Source organism: Arvicola amphibius, chromosome 3 (assembly GCF_903992535.2).
Source record: "Arvicola amphibius chromosome 3, mArvAmp1.2, whole genome shotgun sequence".
NCBI classification, from domain to species: Eukaryota; Metazoa; Chordata; class Mammalia; order Rodentia; family Cricetidae; genus Arvicola; species Arvicola amphibius.
In genome coordinates, this window is record NC_052049.1 from 162,041,995 (window position 1) to 162,061,872 (window position 19,878).

Genomic DNA, 19,878 nt, shown 5'->3' on the forward strand with positions numbered 1-19,878 from the left:
AGGCTCTAGCGCGTGTGTATTTAAAGCAAGCATGAGAGCTGGAGGTCCACTATGGAAGGATCTCTTTACTTGTCCCTTGGGGCTGCAGTTCCAAGAAGACAAAGGAGGAGGGTGGGGGGCTCCCCAGCAGGCCCGCTGCGTTTTACTTAAAAGCAAGCTGGGGGCAACCCCCCGCCCCCACCCCGGAGAACCACGGCTGGCCGTGGGTACCGCTGGCTGGGCTCCCTTCCCCCGCGGCCGCCCCGGGGGACAGACCGCGGCCCCTCCCGCCGGAGAACAAACGGGACATTCAGCCGCCGCCCGCCGCTGCCAGGGCGCGTCCCCCGGGGAAATTAGGCGTGGAGTCGGCCGCGAACGCCTTCAAAAGCGGCCCTCCCGCCGGCCGCGGCGCTCTTGGTACCTGGCTGGCGGCGCCGAGCGGGATGCCGCAGTGAGCTGCCGGCCATGGGGGGCGCGAGCGCCTGCATCCCACTCTGCCTGCTGCTGGCTGCCGCGCAGCTGGCCCGGCCACAGACCCCAGAGAGGTAACACCCGCCCGGCCCTTCCCGCACCATGACCCGGCACCTCGCTACCGAGGGCTGCCCTGCTTCCCTCCGAAGGCTGGCGCTGCGCCCCCCGGGCCACCACGTGGCGCGGCTCGCTCTCCCTCGCCTCACCTCCCCACTGTGTGCGGGTGTAGGGCACTCTAACTCGCGCTCGAACGTGCTCCCTCCTCTTCCCTGCTCTTTACTTCCCAGTCTCGGCCAATCTAAGGCGAACCCAGGGAGTCGCTCTTTTAAGTCCTCACTAACATCCAGGGCAGAGGATGGCCAACTCCCGCATCACCTCCAGCCGCCTCTATCTTCCTTCCCCTTCCCTTGGGCGCGGGGAGGGGCGCACGGAGAAACTCAACTTTCCGAAAAGGGGAGAAAGCAAGGCCTGTCTCCAAATCTAGGAACTTACAAACTTTATATTTACCACGACTTTTAAACCATGCGACTCTCCCAGAATGTCCCTCACCAGTGACCTCTCCCACTCTCTCCAGTTAATCATTCAATTTTATACAATACTCTGAGTGGAATATCTCTACCTTAAGTTAATGGTGAATTTGGACTAGTTATGGGGCTATGATTTCAATATTCTAAGAGCAAGCTTTCAGACTTATCTGGTGCAAGATTTTGCTAAACAATATTAACTCGTTCATATCAGCTTTTACACCGTTTTGAAAACCACTTTAGATTGCTAGACCGTGTTTCAATTTAAGTGTCCTCTCCTTTATTTTCCAGACCTGTTTTCACATGTGGCGGCATTCTCACCGGAGAGTCTGGATTTATTGGCAGTGAAGGTTTTCCTGGAATGTACCCTCCAAATAGCAAATGTACTTGGAAAATCACAGTAAGCATTCCTTTTAAAGGTGTTCTTCTGGACGTGGGTACTGCAAAGAGTGCACTGTGGTGCCATCCCCCTCCCCCTCCCGGTGTCAGGATTGGGTTAGTGGGGGATGCCTGAGAACGTGAAATGTTGCGTTTACTTCATTTGGGAGGTTTTTATTAAGAAAGCTCGGTGGTGTCCTGCAATAGCGATTAGACCGGGCTCAAGATATGGCTGAAGGAAGGAACCCTTCAAGCAGATGTTTCTGAGTTAGTTGCGCTTTATGAATTCACGATTAAGGCTGTTTCCAGTCAGAGGTCTGTTGTAAGGACCTTTGACAGCAAGATGCTGTTCATGCCTGCATAAATCCCTCGTGGGAAATAAAAGATCAAAGTTTTGACTTCTTTATACTCAAGAGAAAAAGAACAACAGTTACCACCCTGCTGCCATTCATTGTCCCTTCTTGGGAACCACCACTAAGGCAACCTAAGAACTGAGGGTGCTAATGAGGGCTCAATAAAATGCCATGGTGGTCAGCGCTGGCTGTATTAGCCCGAGTCAAGGTGAGAAAGCAGATACAGACACAACTAATGTAAGCAAAAGTCTGGATTTAGAGTCAGCTGGCTGAGCCGTATTTCCAGTCATTGCTGCTGTAACTTTTGTTGCTACCTTCTCTTTGCTGTTGCTCTTGGGAAGTTATTTGGTATAAAAAAAGCCCGTGTAGTCAGGACGTAACACCCACTAACTGTGATTTGTTGTGTGTGTGTATTTTATGTTGTGGAAGGTTGCACCAGGGCCTCATACATGCTAAGTCCTGGATCATGTTTGAAGTACTTAAATGAGCCAAGTAATTAACAAGTGTCTCACAGAATCCACAGAATCATTCTGATTGTTGTTTTGCCTATTTTATAGATGGGAAAGCTGAGGCCTAACAGAATTATATAGAGACATTGATTTGATTAGCCCTCCTTCACCTGTTGTGCAGCGATGTTTGGCAGACTGATTTGGGAGGAGGACCCCTCCATAATATAAAGTTTGACTTTTTTTGGTGCATTATTGCTCTCCTGTAAAATCTCAGTGAATGGGTACAGACTTCATTATGTTGTTACAGCACATGCAACTAGGGTAGGAGACGTCCCAGAAGCAGCTTTGAAATATTGATATTGTTAATAAATGTGAAATAAGACTAGGAAGCAAATGTAAGATGATTTAGCTTTATATTGTCATTGTGCTTTCATTGTGACTCAGTGGTTTTGAGTTCAGAATGATCCAAGAGGCATCATGTGCCTACCTAGGTGAAATTCATGTTTGGTTGTGTATTTGGGGGATGGCATCAGACTTTCATGACAGAAGTGTGTGTCCAGGGAAGATGTTTCTGGATCAGGGAGGGCTTTGCCTCAGAGGAGGTACAATTGCCAAAAGAAAACAAGAAGGGCCTAGGGGTGGGGTGGTGGAATGGGTGTGGAATGTTCAGGGGTGGGGTGGAGAAGAGGTTTACTGACCTTAAGAACCATCAAGGAGAGAAGTGGGGAAACTAAGTCAAGAGGATCCTGAGTTTGAAGCCAACCTGAAACCCTGAGCAGTAAGTGTGTGTAGGGGTGGGGGGGGGATGATGGGTGCAGGGGGCTAGGATACTGTTAAGGATCCGGGAGAGGATGGGGTGACTAGGGTTCTAACAACAAGGATGAAGGAATGGGGCATCTTTTGCCTTCACTGTTTCACAGGCAGATGGACATGCAGCCAGGGTTAGATGGCACCAGCTGAGAGGCCCATGTGCCAACTTGTCCCCTTTCCTTTGTGGTTTCTGTCCTAGACAGGGGTGACTTCTGCTGGGGCTTTACCCAAAGCAATCTAGAAAGACTTTCTCAAAACCAGCTGTATTAGACAAGGTTCCCTAAAGAATTGGAACCAATAGTGTGTGTGTGTCTGGGTCTGTGTGCTAAAAACAGATCTATTAGGCTGGTTTGTATCATATGGTTTGGGGAGTCCACCAGAGCCTATCAGCACAATGGACAGGCAAGAAAACAATCAACTCAGTAACCATTCAGTCAACAAAACCTGGTACTCAGCAGTCTCAGTCTGGCATTGGGAGCCTGGAGGCTCCCTGGAGAGCAGCTGGAAAGCAGAGGAAGCCAGGGTGTGATGTCAGCATAGGATGGGGGCAGCGGGGACAGACACACTGGCTCCTCAAGAAGAGAAGGCAGGGTCATGCTTACCTCTGTTTCCTCCTGCCTCTTTATATCTGGGGTGCCAGGGAGATGGTACCACCCTCAGTCACTCCTCTCTGAAAGACAAACAAATGACAACCCTCCCCTGATAAGAAACCCAAACACCTAAAACCTCATAGACACGCCCTGAGGTGTGTTTTTTCTGTGACTCTAAGTTCCATCAGGTTGACAATCAAGATCAAATGTCACCTCAATTGATCCCATCTAGTTTTCCGCACCTGCAGTCAGTAAAGCAAGAGTGGAGTTCCACTGGAACTCAATATTACATTATATTATATTATATTTATGATTATATATGTGTGTGTGGGTATACATGTGTGCAAGTTGAAGCCACTGGTTGACATCTAGTGTTTTCGTCAACGCTTCTCCACCTTACTTTGTGAGACAGTGTCTCTCACGGAACCCTTCTCCTACCTGGTGTCTAGACTGGCTGGCAAGCCCCAGGGCTTGTCCTCTCTCTGCCTCCTCAGCTACCGTCATCCTCCACTAACAATAGACTTTACATTCCCCTCCCACCCCAACCTTTCCAGCTGAAGATGTGCACGGCAAGGTGGATCGCACCCCCAGATGGTTTCCATGGAGCTTCTTCATCAGTGGGAAAATAAGGATGTCTGATGCGTGTTTTAAAAGTTGTCCCAACCAAATGTTTTAGCCCCTTGTCTTGGCCTTCCTGGCATGGAAGTGTAGCTTGCATATGGGACGTTTATCTTTTTCCTGGTTTTCATTTGTTTTTTTGTTGCTATGATAAAGCTCTGACCAAAACCAATTTGAGGAGAAAAGGGTTTATTTCATCTTAGACTTTACAGTCCATCATTGAGGTACTCAAGCAAAATTGGGATGCAGGAACGTAAGCAGAATCATGAAGGGGGATGCTGCTTACAGGCTTGCTTCCTCTGCCTTGTCCAGCTATTTTTGTTATATAGCCCAATCCCACTCACCTGGGCAAGGCACTATCTAGATCTAGATCTAGATATGAATACTGACTGCTCTGTCAGTGGGGAAGTGATATTAGTCCTGCATAGTTGATGACTTAATCCTGTTGACTCAGCCTTGTCATTCTGGCCGTCAATGTATGGTGGCGGCCGTAGTTGACTGGGTTTTAGCAATTTCATCTGGCTGAGTGTGTTCTTAAAAAAATGCATGGCTAGACATTAAATCGGATGATTCGAGGGTTATGAAATAGTTGGGCATTTTGTAATCCATGGTGAGAGTGAGTGTTTCTTGACTTCCTGTAGATGCTAACGCTACAGGCAGCTAACCACATGGACATCTGTGTTAGATGCCAGAGCCTTGCGCCTGTTGTAAGGGACAAGAACTGAGTATGATTCAACCACTAGGGTCCTTGGAAAAGTGGAGATCAATCTGGTTAAGCAGGTTTGGAATAAAAGCCTGTGGAGAGACTGACATTACCCCGAGTGACTGGAGCGTGAAAACCACGCGCCAAGCCCAGCAGCAAGAGCCGAAACTCCAGATCCTGGCACACGACCACCGCACTGGGTCACAGTGCTCCTTCGCAACGGTGTGCAGAGGATGATGGGAGGTATCTGAGATACGCAGAGAAAGTGAAGAGGCAGCAATGAACCCGGTCAGCAAGGACTTAGCCAGTGTAGTGAACTCGGTGGCCAGAAGCCTTTACAGCATCCCCTCCCCCACCCCAGGTGAGCCTAGGTGACGTCAGAAGTGGTGTGAGCACAAAGAGGGCTGTGAGGTGTGGGCTAGTGAGAGAAAGCCCACCAGACCCCTGCAGTTCTAGCTCTTTCTCGCCCCTGGCAACCGGATCATTATCCTGTGAACAATTTCTGGATAAACTCAGCACAAACTCGGAGAATCGCTGAGTTGTTCCCTGGTGCTCTCACCCATTGCCTGTCCCTTCTGTAATCCCCTGGGCAGGGTTAAAGAAACAACTTGACGATTTGAAACTTCTGTTGGAAAGTCAACCGCCGAAGCTTTGCTTACAGACAGGAAGCTTGAAGGCCAGAGCCTTCTGGACAATCTTGAACGTGTATAGGAATTGTTTAAAATTAGTTCCTGAACTATGAATCTAGCCCAGTATCCAAATGTGTAAAGGGGATGCTGTTACTAACGCTGGGTCTGCAGAGATGGGCGAAAGTCATTTTATTCTTAGGTTTTAAGCCGGACACAATTGGCATATCAGTTTGAAAATAGAGAAGTTTACATGTGTAGCTCAGCTGTCAGGCATTGTGGCTAAAATCACAAAGTTCTCTTTGTAACTGCCTCATTTATTAAAGATGTTTGAAGTCAGCTGGTTACTTAAAGTTTTAAATATTAATTTCAGCATGAATCAGACTTGGAGAAAAATCAGCAAGTCTTTGAGTAATTGATTTACGTTTCTTCTGCAGAAAGACCCTTGGCTGCCTGACCAGGGCACGTACTGCCGTTTCATAAGTTACCTGCTTTATTCTGGCCAGCTAACATGTCCTAGACTCACCGTGTAATTCGTGCTACTAAGATGATAACGTATGTCTTCAGCATGCCTTCACATGTATTGAGCCACTTTATCTCATTTGCACTGAACTCTGAGCTGGGTGAGGCAAGCATTAATATACCCACTTCACAGACAGGGAAACAGTTATCTGCAAAACTTTTTGTTAGATTTGAGCTGGGTGTGACTGCTTACACCTGTGATCCCAGAGGTAGGAAAGAACCATGAATTGGAGTCAGCCTGGTCTTTACAGTGAGCTCCTGTATCAAGAAAACTAATCTAAACAAAACTTGTACCTTGCCTAATAACATTGTGTCTATAAACACCATGAAAAGATTCGCAATTTCCTGGCTCAGTACTATAATTAGCCATGCATGTACTTACTTACCTCTTATATAAACATTTACCTCAATTCACTGAGTGTCCTTGTATAGTATAGGTGTTTCATTGTGCTGGCCCCCTGGGTAAAAAGAGAAGAGGCAGGCTTTCCATCTCCAGAGAGTTCGGAGCTGGTAAGGAGGAGATAATGAGAATCCGTGACAGGAATATTTAGAAGTCTTTTCGCGGCTCACTCTTAAGGAGCTTTATGTATTGAAAATTTTAGAGAAGTTGTAAGGTTTTGGATTTACAGGTCAGCTTTACATGCGCCTTGGTTATTTTCAAATCTGAATAATAATGAACTCTAGAAAGGTATTTCTGTACCATTGCCTTGAGGGTAATCTTATAACTTATGTCTGTTAAAGTTGTCATTCTGAGTCTGTCCTCCAGAAGCCTGGATACATTGAAATGGCATTCACACTTTGCTTAGAGAATTTATAAATTAAAAGGGGGTTGGGTTTGTTTCTTCTCAACAATTTTTATATGGTTAAAGAGAAGAAAATCAGCAGGGACAGACATGGAGTTGTGGATGTTTGAATATATAGCGATGTTCTAGGAAGACCAGTGGTAGGTATATAATTTGAGAAAACACAGAATTAATTTGGGCAGGAACTCGACATTTAAGTCAGTTAATTATACCAAGGGTAAAGAGGGGGTTCTCAAATCATTGTAACTATTATTTGTCTGGAATAGCCTCAGCAGGGAAGAGAGAGGAATGGGATTTGGGGCTTAACCACATATTTCCTGACTTTTGGCTGCACATAGGATTTAACATTATATGGAGACTTAAGTTCTAATCTTAAGTATTTTTTAATGAATGTATACATTACTCTGATAGGCACAGCCATTTAGCCACCTGAGTAATAATTTTATCCAGTGCTAAAGTTGGTATGAGTTACGCCCGAGGAAAGCACAGCTGAGTGAGATCACTAGACCGGATTTGCATCTTTAAGCTTGGGAGTCGTAGGACTGGGCTGAGCATGTGCAACCGTTGCTTGTCTTGCGTTTTAAACTGATAACGTCTAATTCGGAAGCTTTATGAGTCTTACAGAGGATAAATTCTTCCAGCGAGGGTTCAGTTACTAAGACACTAGAATTACAAAGCTTTCCTGTTGCCTCCGGGCCTTTGGGGAAGGACAGATACAAATCCTAAATAAATAAGCCAGTGGGTAACACTTTCCCAATGGGGCCCCAGTCCACTTTTCCTAAATTTGTTTAGTTTTCTGCTTGCTTTTGAGGGCATCTGTTGCCTCTTTTAATTTTGTTTTCCTTTGCTCTTTCAGATGGAGGTTAAGTATGTTTTTATTGACTGGAAACCCGATGTTTTATAATATACTTCTTTATTCTGCCTGTGTTTTTAATGCTGTTTTCAATCCAATGCCTTTAAAAGGCTTACTTAATAGAGGGGGGGAAACATGAAAATGAAGTCTTCATGTTTTTCTTTTTTGACAGAAATTCTTTGATAACAACATTGTCAATGGAAAAGGCATTCAATAAAGGTAAATACCCAGGGAGGATTTTTTAAAAATGTATTATTAGAAGGACTGACGGATGTACTTTCACATCTCTTGCTTATGCCACAGTTCAATTTACGGTGTGAATCCAGTGGTAAATTTGAGTTGTTTCATGATGACTTTGCGAATTCCTTAAAAGCAATCAGTAAAAAAGTGGGTTCCTTGGTTTGTTTCATTTGCTGAAGACAAATGCAGTGTTGGAGGCGTTCACTTTTCACATCCTTAGAGTTGGGCGTGCTCCTGCAGATGGTTGCTGCATCCTTAGAGTTGGGCATGCTCCTGCGGATGGTTGCTGCATCCTTAGAGTTGAGTGTGTTCTTGCAGATGGTTGCTGCATCCTTAGAGTTGTGCGCTCTTTTGTGGATGGTTGCTGCATCCTTAGAGTTGGGTATGCTCCTGCAGATGGTTGCTGCATCATTAGAGTTGGGCGTGCTCCTGCGGATGGTTGCTGAATCCTTAGAGTTGGGCGTGCTCCTGCAAATGGTCGCTGCACCCTTAGAGTTGGGCATGCTCCTGTGGATGGTTGCTGCATCCTTAGAGTTGGGTGTGATCTTGCAGATGGTTGCTGTATCCTTAGAGTTGGGCGTGCTCCTGTGGATGGTTGCTGCATGCTTAGAGTTGGGCGTGCTCCTGCAGATGGTTGCTTTGCTGTGTTCTTCATGCAGAGGGATGTTGTGTTTATGGACGCCGGTCGAGCCTGGGGAGCCGCCTATGAGAGCATTCACTACCCTCATATTTCTAATCAACAGTGCAATTATGCCTTTGGGTATCTCTGAATTTCTTACTCTAGGAACTTGGGGATAAACAAGTGTTTCCCTCAAATACTTTATTATTCATCAGCTCATGAACGGCAAGTCTTCAACAACCTATGCAGACGTCCTGAGAAAGCCGGAGACCTAGAACAGTGTAGTCAGAATCAAAGTGTCCTAAAGCGAAGTCCTGCCACTAAATGTCACCCCTCTTTCACTACCACACCCCAGGCTCCCTCCCCAGGGGCTCACTATTGGACACTGCACATAACCAAATAGTGTGTCCCCAAATGTTTAGGGGCAGAGAGATGAGTTCGTCAAGGACAGGCTTTGAACAGACCAGGCTGAAAAGCAAGGCACGCAGAAGCCTGCGGCAGTTTTTCTGTTAGGTGCCCCCAGAGATGGATGCTGAGTTTGACTGCTAGACACAGACTTGCCAAAATCTCTGGGCTACACCTGACCTCTTCTGAAGGAACCGTAACTCATTAATTCGCTTAAACTGTTCATGATGCGCCCACCCGGTGAGAGGTCACATCCCTGAATAGGAGCAGGGATAGGCATGGTGAACGGGGATCAAAATGGTGGGTTGTGTGTGTGACGTTTCTTGGAGCCTAGAAGAATAAACACTGGAGAGTCATATGGACGTGGGTTTTAATCCATGTTTACACATTTGCTGGGCATGCGGGGAAGTTTCTGGAGCTGGCACCCTCTTGATATGAGGACTGGAGTAGGCATTAGATGGGAGGCCCCTTGGCACAGTGCAAGAGGTGTTGTTGATCTTTTTTAAACCACTTCTCCAAGGCTGTAATGAGGAATGAAAATGTGCTGTTTGTGTAGAACTTGCCTGCAAGCCAACTGGTTTCAATCTGGATGGTTATCCCTTAGGGCATGGCGAATTCCCGCTGGAAATGTCTCACTGTGTCCTTTCTTGATTTAAAATACGATCTTTCATAAGATTTCATCCACAGAAGTGCCTCCAGCCCTCCCTTCCCAGCCAACTCCCACCCCAAAACCAACTGAGGGTTCCTCATGACTTTGAAACTGGGGTGTTTAGAATCAGAGAAAGGCCTGTCAGTGGGGCTGAGATAGGGTTGAGCTCCATGGAAGGGCATGTGTCTACCTCGTGCGAGGTCCTGGGTTCTGCCCACAGGACTACCTTAAAAACATTGCAAGGATATTTCTGTCTTTAGAGATGGAGGCTTTATCCTCCTTCGGAATTCCAAATTACCAAACAGTCCCCTAGCTATACAAACTAGCTAAAGGGATTCCCAATGAAGACACGCCATGACCTTGTGTTTAAGGTGTGGTGTTTGGAGCCAGACTGCTGTGGTCCATCACCAGCCCTGCACTTGGAGTCTCCAAAGATGAGCCTCTGATTGACGTGCCTTCGGGCTTCCCGTGTCCCCCAACAGAGTTTTGAGGGGTCTAGAGAAACAGAGAATGACGCAAATGTGATTTGTGGGAGTGGCCTAGGGAGAAACAAGTCCGGCTTTTGCCCAAGTCCTTTGTCTTTTCTTCCTTTCTCCTCTCTCCTCCCCTTTCCTCCCCTCCTTTATTCTCCCCTCTCCTCCCTTCCCTCTCCTCCTTTATCCCCTTCTTTCCCTTCTTTTCTCCCTTCCCTCCCCATCCCTTCCTTTTCTTTCTCTTCCCTTCCTCCCTCCCCCACCCTTTTCTTTTCTTTTCTTTTCTTTTCTTTGTTTTCTATATTGGGCATCAACCCAAGAGTCACTGACTACATCCCCAATTCTGCCTTGGTTTTTAAAAATGCACATTCTAGAGCCCAGAAGGTGGTGAAATATTCATAAAGTCTCAGCATTTTGGAGGCTTGGATAGTAGGATGGTGAAATTGAGGATAACGTAGGCCTTGTAATGAATTTGGGGTCAACCTGGGTTATATAAGAAGATCCTATCTCAAAAAAAAATCAAGTGTCTTTGGAGTCTGAGGAGATGATTTGTTTAGTAAAGTGTTTGAGCTGCAAGCATGAAGACCGGAGTCCAGATATTCATCACTCAAGTTAAAAACCATAATCCTGGGTATTGTGGCACCTGTGAAGAATCCCATTGCAGGGTAGATGGAGACAGGAGGCCTCTCAGAGCTCACGGGCCAACCAAGGTAGCCAAATAGTGAACTCCAAGTTCAGTGAGTGAGCCTGTCTCAGAAGAGGTAAAAATGATTGAGGAAGGCACTTGAATGTTGGCCCAACTTCCATGAATGTATGCATTCTCATGCATACATGCACACACACATGCAAATGTGCATATACACACACCCCAGGTGGCATAAAATCCCTTCTTAGGACCATCATTCTGTGAGTATGTCCATGGGGAGACTTTCAGGCAGCCCTCAGAAGTTGTCTTCAAGAAGTTGACTTGTCAGACTATTAGTGAAAAAGTCACCTTGGAGGTCCAGGCCTTCGGAAGACTAAGTGTTTCCTGTGTGCTCACAGTAACCGCAGGAGACAATCAAGCAAGAGCCATCCACCTGAGGCCACTTGTGGTGGCTTGAAAGAAAATGATCCACAAAGTGAGTGACTCTTGTTGGAGTAGGTGTGGTCTTGTTGGAGGAAGTATGCCACTGTGGAGGGAGGTTTTGAGGTCTCATATATGCTCAAGATACCACCCAGAGTCTCAGACCACTTCCTGTTGCCTTTGAGTCAAGATGTAGGACTCTCAGCTACTTTTCCGGCACCATGTCTGCCTGCACACCACCATGTTACACCATGATGATAGTGTACTGAACCTCTGAACTGTAAGCAACCACTCCAGTTAAATGTTTTCCTTTATAAGAGTTGCCGTGGTCATGATGTCTCTTCACAGCAATAGAGACCCTACCTGAGACACCCATGAATCCCTAGTATAACAACAGGAGAATATCGTTGTTTTAAGCCATGAGGCTTTGGGGAATCTTGTTATAAGCCATAATTACCTGGATAATTCCTTCCCAGATGAATTACCTTGGTCTTGTTAGTTACCCTCTTTGTTCCTGGGTCTCCTTATCTGTAAATGGGAATAATTCACTCCTTCATAGGACTGTGCTAGGTCTTACAGTATTGCACGAATGGCATTAAGTACAGTGTCTAGGGGCCTAGAGAGATGGTCCAGCAGTTAAGAGCCCTGGTTGCTCCTCCACGGGATCTTGGTTTGATTTCCAGCACCTACATGGTTGCTCACAACTGGCTGCAATTCCAGTCAAAGAGAATCTGACATCCTCTTCTGGTCTCCACCAGCACCAGGCATGCACACAACACACAGACAACCATGCAGACAAAACACCCATACACATGGTAAATATACAGTTCAAAAAGCACAGCACCTAGTGCATAGCAAACCCTAAAATAGTATTTTTTTTTTCATGAATTATTTACTGAACACTTAGTGTGAGTCAGGTTCTGCTGTATTCTGGGATATGGTAGGGGAGACTCACTGGATGGTGCTTGCCTAGAAGCAGTGAAATGGGTAGAAATCAAGCATGGAGTAACAAGCGCTGAGAAGACAGCATGCGAGCCGCGTAATGAGGATGGCGAACTTAACTCAAATGGGGTGGATGATGTGGGGACATCTGAGTCTCAGCTCAGATATCACAGAGCTCATATTCCTCACAAAACATGTGAAATTGCACTGCTCCAGGTGCAGGTAGTTTAGTCTGTGGGGTAACCCCTCTCTGAGTCTTTGTTCCCTCAAAGCAGTGCACACCAAGCCCCCAGTCCATCTGTGAACCAGAAGGCTGTGCCTGGGACTTACAGCTCCCTTCCCAGAGCATCCAGAGAGAACCTTTGTCACAGCACTGATTGATCACGCTCTGTGCTCCTTGTCTGTTCGCTAATGGGTGTCCCCTGCTACACTGTAAAGCCCTTGAGAACACGGCCTTTACAGTTTCTTTTCCTCTCTGGAATGTCCTACCCCAGCCCCACAGAGGACATGGAAACTTAAACCCTCCTACAGTTTAGTCCTCTGCTCACATGGGAAGGCCTCAGCTGAAAGTAGAAAAGCAACTTGAACAACAACCACAGAGGGGAGAAAGGTATGGCGGAGGAGGTGTGTGGGGGGGAGCCACGGGGCAGGGGGTGGTGTGTGTGTGGGCTCAACCACAAACTAGATATGTAAGTCTCAGCATAGAAACAGCATGAAAAACCAAGACAGTTCGTCTCCTCTACAAGTTACAAATACCATAATGATGTTACCCAATGAAAATAACCTGTAAGAACTCTCAAGGAATTAAAAAGAATGACTTATGTAAGTTCAAACAACTCAAAGAAGACTCTAGGAGAATAAAAACAGATAAATAAATTAGATGAGGACGTTCAACAAAATGGATCTTTAAGCCAAGGAATACCTCATAGGAATTTCCAACAAAATGGATCTGAAAGAACGGGGTGGATCTCTAGGTGCACCTAACCTACAAAAGTTAAAGCAAGGTGACGTAAATAATTTAAACAGACTCGCAGCAACTGAGATGAACTCGGTAATTATAAAATCTCCCAACTAAAAGAAGTCCAGGGCCAGGTGGATTCTGCTCAGAATAATACCAGACCACCACAAAAACTAAGACCAATATTCCTCAACTTATTCTATAAAGTAGAACAGAAAGGACACTTCTAAATTCTGCTGGAGATATCCCCATCCCTGATTTCAAGTAATAAAAACAGCATGGTACTGGCATAACAGCAGATACACTGATCAAGGAATAGAACTGAGGACCTACGTAGAAGTCCACATTCTTGTAGCCTCCTGATTCTCAACAAGGAGACAAAAAATAAGAACAACAGCAAAAACCACGTTGGAGAAATGAGAGCATCGTCAAGAAATGGTGCCGGTCAAACTGGATAGTTCCATGTAGAGGATGAAACTAGATCTTTATCTGTCTCCATGCACACAACTCAACTCCAACTTCAACGTAAGACCTGACCTGGTACCCACATCTGATAGAGGGGGGAACAGGGAGGTTTTAGCTTAAAGGCATAGAAGATAATTTCTGAGCGGGACTCTGGTAGCAAAGCCCATAGGAAAGTGGGACCTCATGAAATTAAAAAGCTTCTGTACAACAAAGGAAATAACCTAGATGTCCCTAAACTGATGAATGGATAACAAAAATGTGCCAGATAGATACAATAGAATATTATTCAACTGTAAATAAAAATGTATTTAACATAGATAACTTAATATAGGAATATGCGGAGACTCGTATTTCGAAGCAACAGTTGAAGTGGGTGGGTATGCAGTGCTGGGGATTAGGCCCAAAGGATTCGTGCACTCTGTCCCAAATGAGGCGAATTCTCAGCTCACAGCTTGTGTTTTCTAAGCATCACCCGGATGCTGTTTGGAGAACAGACTGTGGAGTCTAAGAGGGGAGGCCAGTTAGGAAACTTGCAGCAAAACATGAAAAACACTTTCTTGTGCTAAATACTGCCAGGACTTTGCTCATGGCCGTAGCCCAAATTGAAGCAGCCAGCCTTGCAGATTGGAAGTATGATGTGTTCATCAGCCGAGCATTTGTGGAATGCTGGATTTTGTGAGAAGGAATGGCTCCATTACTTTTTGGGTTCTTATTTGATGTATTTCATCAAAACTATCTGAGGAAGACAGGAAACACGTGTGGGATTGTTATGAGAAATCCACGTGTGTCTGTTTAAAGGGTATTAAGGATTCATTAAGATATGAAAGGGGAGATACACTCACAAATACAGGACGTGGTAAATCCAGTTATAGAGTCCTTGGAAATATGGGGACCAATCGCACACTGCTTCACACCCACCTGACCCAGTCTTCACCACTCAAGAGAGAGCAACCCCTCTGTCTTTCCCCTTAAGAGGTCATGAGAATCACCGCCTCTATCCGGCCAAGGTCACGGGCTGTGTGAATACCCACTACCGGGCATTCTTGACATCTTATTGTTCTCCATTGTGAAATTGTAGAGATAAACAACGAATGCTTTAAAGCTAGAGGGTTGACTCTGGTTAAGAGCTTTTCTTAAGGACCTGGGTTCAATTCCCAGCACCCACACGGCAGCTCACAACCACCTGTAACTCCAGTTCTAGGGATCTGATGCCCTCTTCAGGTTTCTGACGGCACTAGGCATGTACATGGTACACAGACATACATGCAACCAAAATATTCACACATATAAAATAGAATTAATTTTAAAAATCTCTCTTTGAGGTCATTAGCAGAAGGACTGTCAAACATTAGAACCATCTCTTTCTCATGTGAGCACGGTACTGTGTTCATCTGAAAATGTCTCAGCTCGGTGAATGTTAGAATTGAAAGCAGATCTAGCATTGATGGACAGTGCACGTGGCTAAGATCCATCGATTGCCCTTGGAGGCCAGAAGTGACACTGTCGTCCCTCTGACCATGTTGTCATGGGGAGCAGAGAACCTCCTTAGCCTTCATCCTCTCCTTAGAGCCCAGTACATGACCTGACACAGACAGGCATAGTGCTTGACAAATATTTGGTTAATTATTTTTTAAAAATTGGCTCACTTTTACAGGGGGAGGGAGAACTAAGTAAATAACACAACTTCCTCTTGTTCCTTGCCCCACCCTCAAGGAACTGAGTTTATACTTGAAGTGTTTCAGTTCATGTCACTTATTAGTTTTATGACCGGCTTTGAGTTTTTCAGGCCTCAAAGGTACTTTCTGAACTGAAGCCAGGGACCACAAGTCTGGCTGGAAATGTAGGTCAGTGTGTATATTCAGCATGAGTAAGGCCCTGGGTTCTGTCCCTAGTACCACATAAACCCTAGCATACATAAACTGGAAACCAAACCAAACCAAAACAAAACAAAACAAAAAAACCTACTTTAGAGCCATTGAGGGAACTATCAAATTAGCCGTTGATAAACCTTTTGTGTGTGCTGGAGATGGAACTCCTGGCCTCGAACATGCTTGGCAAGGGCTCTACCACAAAACTGTAGCCCCATCGCTGATGATATTTCCTTTTTATTTAGAGAAGTTACATATGTGTGCCTGGTGAGAGTGCACACATGCCAGGCACATGTGTGCAGGTGCCTGCAGAGGCCCCAGGAGGGCTTTGGATCCCCTGGAAGTAGAGTTATAGGTGGTCGTGAGCAATCTGATATGGGTGCTGGGAACAAAACCACGCCCTCTGCGAGAGCTACAAACTCTCTTAGCCACCAAGCCATTTCTCCAGCCCCCACTACTGATATTTCTAACCTATAAATGGAGTGGTGATTATTTCAAATTAAGGACCCAGGTGGTAAAGCTAGCAAGATATGCTACACTGTGTGTGGCCCCTAATAAGTTACTGGATTTTTCCTGTAGGTAGCAAGGTGGCGGATTATGAGTACATTTCAGGTAATTTGTTACACAGATGCATATCAAACAGTTTCAACCGGTTCCTAAGTAGCAGGTTTCAGGTCGGCTCTTAACCAGTGGTTTTATTGTGACAGTATTTTTTATTTATTTCTATTTTATATATACGGGTGTTTTGCTTGCATATATGTCTGTACCTGTGTACTTTGTACAGTAGTGTACAGAGCCCAAGGAGACCAGAAGATGTTGGATTCCCTGGAACCCAAGTTACAGATGGTTGCAAGCCACCATGTGGGTGCTGGAAATTGAACGGGGGTCCTCTGCAAGAGCAGTCAGTGTTCTTAACCACTAAGTTATCCCTCCAGCCTCCATAATGTCATCCCATTAGCCAACCTTCATCCATAGTGAGTGGATAGTAAGCACTGTTCTGAACTCAGCTGACTGGCAGATAAATAGACAGGTTATTATATCATACAGGTCATAGCACCTGCACAGCATGTGGATTGGCTTTCTTCTCTATGACGAAGACTTTATAACATCAACTCCAAGGAGGGAAGACTCATTTTGGCTCACAGTTTCAGAGGTTCCAGCCAGTGGTCACTTGGCTGCTGCTTCCGGGCCTCTAGCAAGGCAGGAGCATGGCAGGAGCACCAGGTGAAGATGGGTTGCTTGCTGAACGACAAGCAGGAAAGGAGGGAGAGGAGAAGGGAAGGAAAAGGGAGGCAGGAAGCCATGAACCTTCAGTAACCTACTTCATCCAGCTCAGCCATCTCTCTTACAGTTTCTCCCACATTGTGACCGAGAACTCGTCTCTGCAGTGAGAAGTTAAAACACTGAACATAGAACCTGAAGACGGTGCCTGATGGTGGAGAAACCTCCTGGGTTGGCAGAATTAATTTTGTGAAAATATTACCAAGCAGAGCTACCAATTCAGTCCAATGCATAAGAAAATTGCAATGATCTCCTTCACAGAAGTAGGAAAACAAAACAAAACAAAACCAACTCTACAATCATCTGGTTTCTTTTAAAGCTGGGGATACAGCTCGGTTGTCAGAATGATTGCCTAGCATGCAGGAAGTCATGAGATCGATCCCCACCCCTCAGCCCCACAGAGTGTTTTAATTTTTGGTTCCTCATCTTCTGCTCTGGAAAGTAAGAATCCCTCCGTCTTTCCTTCCTTTTTCTTTGTTTTTTTCAAGACAAAGTTTCTCCGTGAAGCCCTGGCTGTGCTGGAGCTCACTCTGTAGACCAGGCTGGCCTCAAATTCAGACATCCGCCTGCCTCTGCCTCCGGAGTACCGGGATTAAAGGCATGAGCCACTACCACCTTTGTTTCTTTTTTTACTTCTTTAAAATTACACCTGGCCATCTTGAAGCGTTCCCATGTTTTTGACACAGGTAGCAAAGCTGCCATTTCCATCAGTGTGGCCAAGGCCTTCGCTGAGAGCAGACCAAGTTTAAAAGTCTATTCAAATTTTGATCTGATGTCTCTAAATTGTCAATCCTAGAGAACTTTTAAAATCTAAGTACAAAGAAAAGAATCTAATAAAAAGACGTACATCTGAGGCACAGCAAATCTGGGTCTGTACATCCACTCTCTGCCAGGAGGGAGAGGCTGGGCACCCCTAGGTCGCTTCTTTATTGAGATCACGCTACCCAAAGTGACAGTGACCTCCAGGCCCCAGAGAGAATGCCCCAGCCCGGAACATTGTTGTTTTCTTTCATTCTCCAATCAGCCAGGACTCTGTTTTGCTTTCATGCCAAGGATAACTCCCCCAGGGTATTTCTGGGGAAGTGGAAGCTGCTCATACTTTCTCAGACACGTCACAAAGCGAATGTGTGCATCTGTGCACTCTGAATGAACGAGTTTACAGCTGCCAATCATACCTAAATGGAGTTGTTGTTTTTAAGGGTCGTAAAAGGGGGTGGAGCTTCAGATTGGAAAAACTGGCCTGACTGACATTTGAGCTCTCAGGGGACTGTGGGACCCTGCCTAGGGATTGTGGCCTAAGGGGTGGGGTGAGGACAACACCCCCTGGGCCTGGCTTCCTGAGACTGATTAAGAAGCCCCACAGCATCCTGCACTGCCAGCCAGCCCCTCAGGTAGTGGCGGGGGTGGCAGGGAGGAGGGGGCTCTGAGTGAAGCGGCTTTAATCTTTTCATGAGCTAAGGTCAAGCTCTGTGGTTGAAGAACTAAAACCACGGAGGACCACCTAGAGATGCCAGGCACACCGCACACCATTCCCGGCACCCACAGTGGCCTGTCCAGCCACGTGCGTCAGACACTGCACAGTGACAGTGCCAAGCCTCCTGTCCTCTCTCTCCATTGGCGTCCTTCTGGGTTTTCCTAAGTGTGTCATTGTATTAAACATTGGATTAAATATCACGCCCTCTGAGCAAACTGACTCACTCTGCCTCGTTGTGCTTAAATACCACGCTAGTTTATCCATTTTTCTTCTGTTTTCAGTTTCATTATTCTTTTTAAAGCTTTTTGGGTGAGGCTAAGAGGAAGATAATTTAATTATTTTGAAGAGAATTTATAACAAAGCTAGGTTTCTCCCCCACCTCCCATGACTCCTCCTCCCTCCTCATCCTTGGTTCTTGAAATAGGCTCTCAATGTGTATGTAGCCCGGGCTTGCTTTGAAGTCACTATCTTTTGCCACAGCTTTCTAAGTACTGTGGTGACAAGCAAGGTTTTTTTTTTTTCTTTTTTCTTTTTCCTTTTTTTTTTTTTTTTTTTTTGAGATGGGGACTCACTATGCCCTAGAGCTCCCTATGTAGGCTAGTTTGGCTTCACACTGACTTCTGTCCTTCTGCCTCTGCTTCCCAAAGGCTAGGATTATAGGCTTGTCCATCACACATTCTAAGCATCCTGAGTTACTGGCAAGAGCTTTGGAGTTACATGGGGGAGGAAAAAGGAAGGAGCAAGCGCTATGCACAGCCAGTCATGGTCACACGGGTCTAGTTGACCCATTTCTTAAGTCTGCTTCTGTGGAACCAGCTGGCCCCAGGAAGTCTTTATTGCCTGGAAATTGGTAATGTGGTTATTATCATGATGTCGTTGCAGAAGGAGAATCACTATTCTTGGAATTCAAGATGAGTTGAGGCAAAAATGACAGCCAGAAAAATAGAGTGGGTTAGAGAGATGAAACTGGGGGTTAACAAGGCTGGAGCCTTTGTGGCAGTCTCTCTGATTGCCCTTTGATACTGCAGCATATGACTGTAACATTTTAATCTCAACATTTTCAAAAATAAGCCATTGTTCCCTCTGCCTCTCTGCGTGTCTTCTAAGGTAAAATAACGCACGCTTCTCTTGACTGCGTTTCTGATGGTGCCCATGGCCTTGCCATCTCCAGGGTATCTAAATGAAGTGTCTCTTCCTTGACATCATTCCTCTGGTCTGTTGTCACCTTAAGTAGGCTCAACTTTTCCCCACAATGCCCACAGTGAACTCAAATAGCAATGACGTTTCTCCTTATTTCCCTTTGTAATGTGTGTGTATATGCACCTACCTACTAAGTCGGCACATATTGACGACATCCAGTGCAGGAGAAAGTACTAGAAAAAGGAATTAATACAGCTTTCTGTTGTTAATATTCTGTCAGTTTTAAAATGCTGGGGCTGAGGAGATGTGAAAACACTCTCTGTGTAAGCCTGATGACCTGAGTTTCTATCCCAGAACCCAACTAAAAACAGTAATGCAATTATCTGTAATCCTGGCATGCTTGTGAGAAATGGGAAGAGGAGGAAGAGAACTTCCTGAAACTCAAGGGTTAGCCTGGTTTACCAAGCCATGCAGATGCAGGGTCCGTCTCAGACAAAGTGGATAAGCAACGACCAACACCAAAACTTGTGTACGCATTTTATGCCTCTCTCTCTCTTTCTCTCTCTCATACACATACACACACGCATTCTCTCACACACACACACACTAATAGTAGGAA

General features: G+C 45.7%; 1 protein-coding gene across 1 annotated transcript in view; it reads left to right on the plus strand.

Moving 5' to 3' along the window:
- The first annotated feature begins 332 nt into the window (after window positions 1–332).
- Window positions 333–19,878, plus strand: part of Pcolce2 (procollagen C-endopeptidase enhancer 2) — a 47,884-nt gene continuing 28,338 nt past the window's right edge. The window contains exons 1-2 of the mRNA XM_038322678.1: window positions 333–524; window positions 1,266–1,374. Of these exons, the coding sequence (XP_038178606.1) occupies window positions 445–524; window positions 1,266–1,374 (189 nt within the window). The 5' untranslated portion in view covers window positions 333–444. The remainder of the gene's footprint in view (window positions 525–1,265; window positions 1,375–19,878) is intronic.